This window comes from Oncorhynchus tshawytscha, linkage group LG10 (genome assembly GCF_018296145.1).
Source record: "Oncorhynchus tshawytscha isolate Ot180627B linkage group LG10, Otsh_v2.0, whole genome shotgun sequence".
Lineage (NCBI taxonomy): Eukaryota > Metazoa > Chordata > Actinopteri > Salmoniformes > Salmonidae > Oncorhynchus > Oncorhynchus tshawytscha.
In genome coordinates, this window is record NC_056438.1 from 66483759 (window position 1) to 66494783 (window position 11025).

Sequence of the window (11025 nt, forward strand, 5' to 3'; positions counted from 1 at the left end):
TCTGCAACGATTGATTAGTGCGCCTTCCTGGAAAATAGTGTGTCGCATTCAATATCACAAATATGTAGCTAGCTAGTACTTTGTTTTAGTACTAGTTAAACAGGGACGGTAGGTACTGGATCGAATCCCCGAGCTGACAAGGTAAAAATCTGTCGTTCTGCCCCTGAACAAGGCAGTTAACCCCCTGTTCCCCGGTTGGCCATCATTGTAAATAAGAATTTGTTTCTGACTTGCCTAGTTAAATAAAGGTTAAATAAAGAAATAAAGACAAGTTTTGATCGCAAAATGTTTTAACTCTAATTTATTTCTAATCTGTTTCGACGTTTTTAGTATACAAAAAATCCCACTCCTATTCATTTTGAAACAAAATGCTACGCGCCTGAGGTTGCAAAATTATAAGAACTTGAACGTACCCCAGATAAGTAAACTCCGCGAGCGCACCAAAAATCCAAACAAACACCCAATCGCCACTTTAATCTGGAGGCACATAGCAGGACGAAAGTATTGTAGTGCTAAAGGAATATTAATAGTCAAGATATATTTTTTAAATCATATTTCGTGAAGATATTGCTTGATATAAGTAGGTTTTGGCATCATCCTATAAAATCTAGCAAGCTAACGTTATTAGCTAGCTAGCGCCCGAATCCCCCGACCCGGTGTGGGCTAACGCGGTAGCCATTTTGAAGCCGTGTTGTGCCAACGAATGAAGGTCTGTTTACCTTTTATTTGCAGAAATTTGACAGCAATATTAGAAACAACTTCACGATACTCTGTTGCAAAAATATATTGTATGTGTTTGAGACTGGGTCGTAGTTTTGCGAGTTACTGTATGTTAGCTAGTTGACTTGCTAGCTTTGGTGATAGTCGTGGCTAGCTAGCTTGCTAACAACTTGGTTACAACGAGTTTACAAGGAATATACTGTAAATTGCATGGCCAAAAGTATGTGGATACATACTCGTTGAACATCTCATACCAAAATCATAGCCTATTAGCATTAATATGGAGTTGGTTCCCCCTTTGCTGCAGAAGCAGCCTACACTCTTCTGGGAAGGCTTTCCACTAGAGCATTAGTGAGGTCCGGCACTAATGTTGGGTGATTAGGCCTGGCTCGTAGTCGGCGCTCCAATTCTTCCCAAACGTGGTCGATGGGGTTGAGGCCAGGGCTTTGTGCAGGCCAGTCAAGTTCTTCCACACCGATCTCGACAAACCATTTCTCTATGGACCTCGCATTGTGCACAGGAGGAATTGTCCTGATAAAATACCTTCCCCAAACTGTTGCCACAAAGTTGGAAGCACAGAATCATCTAGAATATCAATGTTTGCTGTAGCGTTAAGATTTCCCTTTACTGGAACTAAGCCCAAACCATGCAAAACAGCCCCGGACCATTATTCCTCATCCACCAAACTTTACAGTTGTAAGTATGCATTTGGGTAGGTAGCGTTCTCCTGGCATCCGGCTAACCCTGATTCGGCCCTCGGACCGCCAGATGGTGAAGCACGATTCATCACTCCAGAGAACACGTTTCCACTGCTCCAGTCCAATGGCGGCGAGCTTTGCACCACTCCAGCTAACGCTTGGCATTGTGCATGGGGATCTTAGGCTTGTGTGCTGCTGCTCAGCAATGTAAACTAATTTCATGAAGCTCCCGACGAACAGTTATTTTTCTGACGTTGCTTCCAGAGGCAGTTTGGAACTCGCTAGTGAGTGTTACAACAGAGGACTGACGGTTTTTACGCACTACAGAGCTCTGCGGTCCCGTTCTGTGAGCTTGTGTGGCCTACCACTTTGCGGCTGAGCCGTTGTTGCTCCTAGACGTTTCCACTTCACCACGTTGAAAGTCACTGAGCTTCTCAGTAAGGCCATACTACTGCCAATGTTTGTCTATGGCGATTGCATGGCTGTGTGCTCAATTTTATACACCTGTCTGCAACAGTTGTGGCTGTAATAGCCGAATCCACTAATTTGAAGGGGTGTCCATACTTTTGTAGCTAGCCAGATAATTAGCTAGCAGTGATCAAAGTTTTTGCTTCCTGAATCTGCTCAAATGATTTCTTAACTTGCTAAGAATTTTGACAGTGCCTTAACCTGTTTGTAAAAGTGAATGTGTCCACAATAACTTGGTCAACTCAATACACAATGGAAGCCATTGGACAGCCTATCACAGTGCTATAAAGGATATTTTAATAAAAATATATAATTGTACCTTTTAACTAGGCAAGTCATGTTTATTGATTTGTATTTAGGAAGCACGACAGCTTTATGATCATTAATGATGATGACATGCTGTGAGTGGGTTGCAGTTCTTAGTAGTTTAGAACACAATCACACACTGCCTGATTTAGATCAGAGGCTGGGAGAGAGAGAAACATTTCAGGTCTAGAATATTTTTAGACTGGTATACATATTTGATAAAAGCTTGCAGTTTTATAAGAGAGTATAAAATGTCTTAAGAGCTCTGGTTTTTGATTATGTTTTGCTTCAAAACGTTTCTTTTTACCATTGCAATGTGTTTGCTGTCTTTTGAATGAGAAGCTATATTGTGGGTTCATCAAAGGTGTTCTGGGAGAACTATTCATCAAGTTTGACGTACACTACATATTGTGCTGGAAACATGACTCGGGTATATACCTGCATAAACTTGTAAGCTAAGGGTCTGTGCATTACAACCTTACCGGTGTGTCTGAAATTCAAAAGTATTTCTGTTTTTGTGTTTGCAGGTCCGGTCTGCATAAGTGCAGATACTACTACATGTGAAAGCAACGCTACAAGAGGACGGAAAATACTAGGAGTAACTGCACAGCACCTGTCCTTCTGACACATGCTCCATATGTTCCTACACTTTCTTTGCTTTGAAGAAAGGAAGATATTTGCCTTTCAGAGGTTCCCTCTTTTATGGACAAGTTTATTTTTTGTCTTTCAACAAAGTGTCCCAGGTGTGTTGTGACACACAGAACACTGATTGTAAGCAATTGCTGTTATACTGTTTAAAAACCTTTGCACTCTCATCCTTCAACCACACAACTACAGCTAATTATACCAGCAAATATAATAGAACAGATGAAGAAAGCAACCCATCTAATCAGCCGTTGAGACACCATTGTCCTTAGCATGCATTGAAAAGCTGCATTATAATGCATTGTTCTGCAGTATCAACATTTCACTGACCGGGAATTGAAGATGTCAGAAATGTAACAGTGGATTCTACTGCCTTTACTGTCATGTGACTGTAATACTAGACACCCTTTTTTTCCCTTCAACCCCAGACAGCCTTTTCACCAGTTTAATGAGGTGAACTGTGGTTTTCAGTGACCTCCATTGGAATAAAAAGAGGTCTCTGAATTTATTTATTTTCTGCATGTGTTTGGGTAGAGCCTAAAATGACTAAGAGCTGGCACTGATAGTGGCAGGAGAAGAGCCAGAACCTCCTTCCAGCACACTTCTGATGTCATAGTGAAACTGTCCCGTTCACACTGACAGGGCTCGATGCCCCAGAGCTTCCAATCTCAGCAGACAACCTGCACCTGCCTCTCCCATTGGGCAATTCACTTGCCTGTCTACTGAGCCCGCCAATCAGAACCTTCTGTTTCACAAAACGGATCAAGCAGGTTCCATGTGTCTCTTCCCCTGACAAAGAATCCTACCTGCTTCGGTAGAGTGATCAGGACGAATTTGGGGGTAACAACGCTTCTGGATCACCATTCCAGATAATCCCAGAATCCTGTGACCCGACTCCCAACTTTTCACCCTGGACGACGGGGTCTGCCTCTGGGGAAAGGGGCTGTTCTGTCCTGGAGGAGGAGGAGGGCTCGGCAGTGAGGTGCTGCTCTCCATCACACACTCTGAGTCAATCCCACAGAGGAGGCAGAGACCGAGAGGAAGAGGGGAGGACTTCAGAGCCAAATACTCTGGGGTAATAATGACAAGTCTTATGTAACAATGTGTTTCTTTTGTCCCAAAATCCAAGATTTCTCATTCATTTTACTCTGTGTCAGATCCTTGCCATGAGGTTTGATGCCTCGATCCACTGACAGGAGACACTGGACCTAAATGGCGCAGCATGACTTTGTTCCTGCCTGGCTTAACTTCTCCACGCCCCAGCCTGCCAAGGTGAGACCGTGTTTGTGTGGGTATTTACGTACGTTTGTGTGTGCGCACAAGCAGGGGCAGGCTTATTGGGGGCAGACTGACTGCAATCAGCACAGGAAAAATAGTCTGTATGAAGGGAAACAGACAGGAGAAAAACAAGGAAGTCATATTGAATGAATGTAGACTGTAATGGAGAGAGGATGAAGAAACTGACAGGGAGTGAAGGGGATTTTGCTTGTTTTATTATCATTCCTCATAGAGTTACTATCTTCCAGGCTCTGTATGATTGATTTGTAATATGTATTTTTCTGTGGTAAGTGAAAGCAGTAGAATACATTTTATTTTTTATTTTAACCTTTATTTAACTAGAAAGGGAAGGTGAATGGACAGAGACAGACGTGTAAAAAGCAGGAGAGCCTGTTGTGGTGTTGTCTAGTAGGCCCATGAGCAAGACATGGGATTGAGATTCAGCTAAATGAGAACCATGTTTTTTTACTCTCAGCAAGAGCTTGGAGTAATCTGGTCGTCAGAGTGTAGACTATACCAGGTGATTTTGTTTTTCAGGTTGTACACCAGCCAAATTAGTTGTGGATACCGATTTCAACATTGGCAGTCCAGTAAGATCAAGCTGATAGTAGTGACTGATGGACAACACAAAGTTATTACATAAACACCAAACCTAAGCTGCTTAATGTCCACATGACTGTATATTACATAGATACACTACATGACCGAAGGTATGTGGACACCTGCTCGTCAAACATCTCATTCCAAAATCATGGGCATTAATATGGAGTTGGTCCCCCCTTTGCTGCTATAACAGTCTCTACTCTTCTGGGGAAGGCCTTCCATTAGATGTTGGAAAATTGCTGCAGGGACTTGCTTCCATTCAGCCACGAGCATTAGTGAGGTCAGGCACTGATGTTGGGTGATTAGGCCTGGCTCCCAGTCGGCGTTCCAATTAATCTGAAAGGTGTTCGATGGGGTTGAGGTCAGTCCCATCGAGTTGTACGAGCTGCGCGCTTCAGCACTCGGTGGTCCCGTTCTGTAAGCTTGTGTGGCCCACCACTTCGCAGCTGAGACGTTTTTGCTCCTAGACGTTGCCACTTCACAATTACAGCATTTACAGTTGACTAGGGCAGCTCTAGCGGGGCAGTATTTGATGAACTGACTTGTTGGAAAGGTGGCATCCTATGACAGTGCCACTTTGAACGTCATTGAGCTCTTCAATAAGGCCATTCTACTGTCAATGTTTGTCTATGGAGATTGCATGGCGGTGTGCTCTATGTTATAAATCTGTCAGCAACTTGTGTGGCTGAAATGGCTGAATCCACTCATTTGAAAAGATGTCCACATACTTTGTATATATAGTGTATGTGTATTATGTATCTGTGACATTGTATTGCTAAATAAATCAGATTAAAAATGTTGAGTTTGTTGTGAGAGAATTCGTTCCTGTTTCATAATTGTGTGTGTGTGGAGGTACTAGAAGACTAGGGGTATGATCTGGGAGCACGTGGTTTCACTTCACTGCCCTTTTTTTGTGTTGACAATGATGCCGTCGTACTCTATGGCTGCAGTCCTGCGAGATCCAACGCAACTTTTTTGTGTTTCTTTTGGTGTTTTTCTTTGACTTTTTTTTAACCCTGTACATGGCTTACTTACCTTCTAGTGTTATTTCTAGTGTGTTTTTGTTATATTTATAATACTATTGATTACTGCATTGTTGGGAATGCGGTTACAAGAAAGGCATTATACTGTACTTGTGCACGTGACAAAAATATAAACGTTTTATTTTTGTATCCAGTCCCCTGCAGCCAGCCTAGAGAAGCACGGCGACCCCCATCACCACCGGAACAGCCGTGCTGCTGTGAGCCGCCGCCGACACAACTCCTCCGATGGCTTCTTTAACAACGGGCCCCTGCATGCCCCCGCAGGTAACCCTGACGATCAGAACCCCCTGCGCGCCCCCCCCCAAAACGTGTTTGTGATGTGTGGTTTGTTGACAGCCTGCTTGAAAGAACGGTGTTTGTTTCGTTACATAGTATTAAACTTACTGTCCTGTGTGTGTCTGCAGGTGATGGGTGGCAGCAGCCCTCTCTCCTCCTGAGACATGACTCTGTGGACTCTGGGGTGGCGAAGGGGGGGCACGGTGGTCTAGCAGGGGGGTCCTGCTGGAAGGAGGCTCATCCCACCTGGCATGGGGCGCCACGGGCAGCACAGGACAGGCACCACCACCCGGGGCGCCAACCCAAACGCCATGGGACGGGAGGAGGGGACAGGCAGGGGGGACACCGGCAGCGCAACGGAAACTTCCATCCCCGCAAGAGCGCCCCTGGGACCCTCTACCAGGACAAGTTCCCCAATGATGAACACAGCAGGGAAGACAATCTGAAGTTTGTGGAAGAGGACTTTGTAAGTAATAATCTCATCCTCCATTCCTTGAAACCTCTTGACAACTTCTTGTCACATTTTACAGACTTGAGGTACTGTGCCATTTGTCACATATTAGTCAATGGGCATAGTGACATTAAGACCTAACGGAAAATACCTGGATTGGTACAGCTAAACATAAAACATCATAGGAAATATACTGTATATACAAACTTGTGAAATAATGTCAATGTTTTCCTACCAGCCCTCCCTTAACCCTGAAACAACTGGAAAGCCTGGGAACCAGATGAGGCCAGTGGCTCCTCACGCTGGAGTATGGGGTAATCCCTCTAATAGATGAATTGATCTATTGACATTACAAAGTTGACACCAGTAACATCTTCACAAAGTTCAGCCCACTCTCTTTGTCTCCATGTCATTACACCCCTCCTAACTAGTTGCTCCCATCTCTCCAGAGAACCCGCCTAGTGGCAAGCAGATGGTGTCTAAGATGCTGGTGATCAAGAAGGTTTCCAAGGAGGACCCAGGATGCACTGCGTTCTCTACTGGCTTCGCCAGCTCCGGAGCCCCGCCCATCAATGGCAGCAAAGCCCTGCCCACCATCACTAGCTCTACCCACTCAGTCTATAAGAACCTGGTGCCTAAGTCTGCCATGGTGCCCACCAAGCCCCCTCAGTGGAAGCCGAGTGGGAGAGACTCCACCAAGCCTGGCCTCCACCTGTCAGGACGAGACTCTGTCTTCACCAGCCCTGTGTCTGCAGCCAAACCCGCCACCCAGCTACATAGCCACAACACCCCCAAAGAGGTGAGGGCAGCTCTCCAGACCCCTTACACAGGCCAAAGGGGTTCATAGAGAGCGTATAGCAGGCCATACAAATCCAGTCCCGAGGAACAAAATAAAGGGAGAAAAGGTTTACGTAACTGTTAGAAACCACAAGCAAGGGCTCAACATTTTTCCTCCCTCTCTTTTCTATCAGCGTCCTTTCAGTACGACTCCTCCCATAGACATCGCCTCGTCGTCACGGCTGAAGCTGATGCGGCGCGGACCAGACCGGAAGAGTGACTTCCTGCGGACGCTGAAGGACGAGGTCACCGGTGACCTGACCTCCAGCAGCAGCCCTGGGACACCTGGAGAGGTACATAACACCCCTAGAAAATGTCCTAGTGGGACGCAAAGGCCCTCCAAAACAACATCCAAAATGTTACATTCAAACCAATTGAAGGTAAATTCACAGTCTGACTGAACGAAAATAAACCAGAGGCATGTCAAATGTGGAGCGTTACATGGCTCACTACATATGTAAGCAGAAGTGACCTGTTTTATTTTGGAGTCTATTCTTTGATGTAAATGACTCCTCAGGGCGAGAGCAGCACCCCAGAGCCCAAAGCCTACAGCCAGGGAGTCTGCAATGAGAACGGCCTGTCTCACTCCCTCAGCGACTCAGACACTGATCACTTGTCTAGCTCACTGGAGGCAGAACACCGGTATGACTGACATATATACACACACACACACACACACCATCACTCACACACCATCACTCTATTAAGCAGTGTTCACTGTTTCGTTGCAGGTTACTGAAGGCCATGGGCTGGCAGGAATACCCAGAAAACGATGACAGCTTCCTGCCCCTGACTCAGGAAGAGCTCAGAGAGTTCCAGACTAAAACTGAACATGTACGTCTGAGTTTGTGACACAATCTTACAATAATACCATTAATGTTATGAGCATCTTCGGTGACTGCTTTAAACCTCATAGGAAGAGACATGTTTAAATATAATGAAAATGGCTAGTGCTTAGGTAGCCTAGTGTATGTGCTGTTGCCAACTCTTCCATTGCTGTCATGCTGTACGGTAGAGTTGTCTCAAGCACATAGTGTGGGACCAGACTTGTGTCTGGAGACCCATTTATACCTGGGTCTATCATGCGTCCTTTGTCCACATTCTGATTGTGCCCAAATCTTTTGACCGGTGTAGATTATTAAAAGACTCCTTGTGATCTGACTGATCTGCATGGTCAAACCATTTAAATCATCATCATACTGGCCTCTAAAATCATTGACATTTAGTACAATGGACTTATGGCATCAATACTTGGAAAAATAAAATACTGGGAGTTTTTATACATCTATACAATACCAGTCAAAAGTTCGGACATTCAAGGGTTTTTCTTAATTTTTACTATTTTCTACATTGTAGAATAATAGTGAAGATGTCAACACTATGAAATAACACATATTGAATTATGTGGGAACAAAAAAAAGTTTTTTTTAAAAATCTAAATATATTTTAGATTCTTCAAAGTAGCCATGCTTTGCCTTGATGACAGCCTTGCACAATCTTGGCATTCTCTCAACCAGCTTCATGAGGAATGCTTTTCCAACAGTCTTGAAGGAATTCCCACATATCCTGAGCACTTGTTGGCTGCTTTTCCTTCACTCTGCAGTCCGACTCATCCCAGACCATCTCAATTGGGTTGAGGTCGGGTGATTTTGGAGGCCAGGTCATCTGATGCAGCACTCCATCACTCTCCTTGGTCAAATAGCCCTTACACAGCCTGGAGGTGTGTTGGGTCATTGTCCTGTTGAAAAACAATGAGTCCCATTAAGTGCAAACCAGATGGGATGGTGTATCGCTATAGAATGCTGGTTGTGTGCCTTGAATTCTAAATAAATCACAACAGTGTCACCAGCAAAGCACCATCACACCACCTCCTCCATGCTTCACGGTGGGAACCACACATGAGATCATCCGTTCGCCTACTCTGCATCTCACAAAGACACGGCGGTTGGAACCAGAAATGTCCAATTTGGACTCATCAGACCAAAAGAGAGATTTCCAAAATGTCCATTGCTTGTGTTTCTTGGCCCAAGCAAGTCTCTTCTTATTATTGGTGTCCTTTAGTAGTGGGTTCTTTGCAGCAATTCGACCATGAAGGCATGATTCACGCAGTCTCCTCTGAACAGTTGATGTTGAGATGTGTCCGTTACTTGAACTCTGAAGCATTTATTTGGGCTGCAATTTCTGAGGCTGGTAACTAATGAACTTCTCTACAGCAGAGGTAACTCTGGGTTTTCCATTCCTGTGGTGGTCCTCATGAGAGCCAGTTTCATCATAGCAATTGATGGTTTTTGCGAGAGCACTTGAAGAAATGTTCGAAGTTATTGAAATTTTCCTAATTGACTGACCATGTCATAAAGTAATGGACTGTTGTTACTCTTTGCTTATTTGAGATGGACTTGTTCTTTTACCCAATAGGGCTATCTTCTGTATACCACCCCTACCTTGTCACAACACAACTGATTGGTCAAATGCATTAAGGAAAGACATTCCACATTCACTTTTAAGAAGGCACACTTGTTAATTGGAATGCAATTTTAGGTGACTACCTCTTGAAGCTGGTTGAAAGAATGCCAAGAGTGTGCAAGGCTGTCAAGGCAAAGGGTGGCTACTTTGAAGAACCTCAAATCAAAAATATATTTTGAGGGACCAGGCGTGGTCTGATACTTTTGGTTACTACAGGATTCCATGTGTCATTTCATAGTTTGGATGTCTTCACTATTATTCTACGATGTAGAAAATAGTACAAATAAATGGTGTCCAAACTTTTGACTGGTACTCTTTTTATAGCTTACAATCAATACTTGTTTTAAATTAAATACATTAATATTTTGAAAGATTCTGTAAAATAATTTCTGTACAGGGAGTAACCGGCAAATCTGGTCACAATGTGGACACAGACGGATATGAGACACAATACTACAATGTGTAGATGCAACGGCTAGTGTGGGCACCATCAGAATGTGGATAAGATCAGGACAAAGGACGCATGTTAACACCAGGTATAAACAAGGCTTAGGTTTGTGTTTTCACTTAGGTTCTTGTTCTTCCTAGCTGAAGAGGAATGGGATCATCCCCCTCCACTTCACCCACTGGAGGTGTGTTTCCGAGGCCCACTTAGAAAAGGACGAGGGCTCCGAGTCTGAAACCAGCAGCCAGACCTCAGACGATGATGATGTCAACTTGACAAAGTGGCTTTAAAGAACACACCCCTCGTCTTCAGAACACCTGTTTGGCTTATTCTTGCACAAGGGGAAATTCTAGTGGAAGTTCCTGCGTTGCACCTCTTCCCTTGCTTTGTGGAACTGAGTGTTCGTCAAGAAAAGGGCAATGCACATCTGATTTAAGAGACTAACAATATTAAAATGGTATCCTGACATGTTTCAATAGGAATCAGGCCTTGGTGTTCTGATTGTGTCTGAATGAGTTGGATTATGATCATGGTTAATCAATGACATGTGGATTCAGTCACCATAGACAACTGTCTAATAGTGTTAACCATGCTGGGTGGTCTAGCAGTTAGAGCTGGATTCAATTTGTATCCAAGTTCTGTTATACCTCGATTTAAAGGCGAAGTTCACGGTGAACGCTGCATGTCAGCTCAATCGGAGAGAACCTTCATTTTAACAGATCTACTGCTATACGGATTGAATCCAGCTGCTTAACAGTACACAAACCTGACAGTCAATAGTTCCCAGTTTCT

At 44.2% G+C, this 11025-nt stretch overlaps 1 protein-coding gene across 3 annotated transcripts; it reads left to right on the forward strand.

Annotated features, from left to right (window-relative positions):
* Nucleotides 1–29: 29 nt before the first annotated feature.
* LOC112260701 (vasculin-like protein 1) lies at nt 30–10715 on the forward strand. 3 transcript variants are annotated; one of them, XM_024435997.2, is made up of 11 exons: nt 30–141; nt 2720–3912; nt 3995–4109; nt 5896–6025; nt 6166–6503; nt 6727–6802; nt 6938–7287; nt 7460–7618; nt 7843–7967; nt 8057–8159; nt 10377–10715. In XM_024435997.2, the coding sequence occupies exons 3-11, from the start codon at nt 4050–4052 to the stop codon at nt 10521–10523; spliced, it is 1488 nt and encodes a 495-aa protein (XP_024291765.1). In that variant the 5' UTR covers nt 30–141; nt 2720–3912; nt 3995–4049; the 3' UTR covers nt 10524–10715. The 3 variants fall into 3 exon arrangements, with proteins under 3 accessions (XP_024291765.1, XP_024291766.1, XP_024291764.1); XM_024435998.2 differs by lacking the exon at nt 30–141 and adding an exon at nt 401–709 and having other exon boundaries at nt 10360–10488; XM_024435996.2 differs by lacking the exon at nt 30–141 and adding an exon at nt 402–709.
* Nucleotides 10716–11025: the final 310 nt, after the last annotated feature.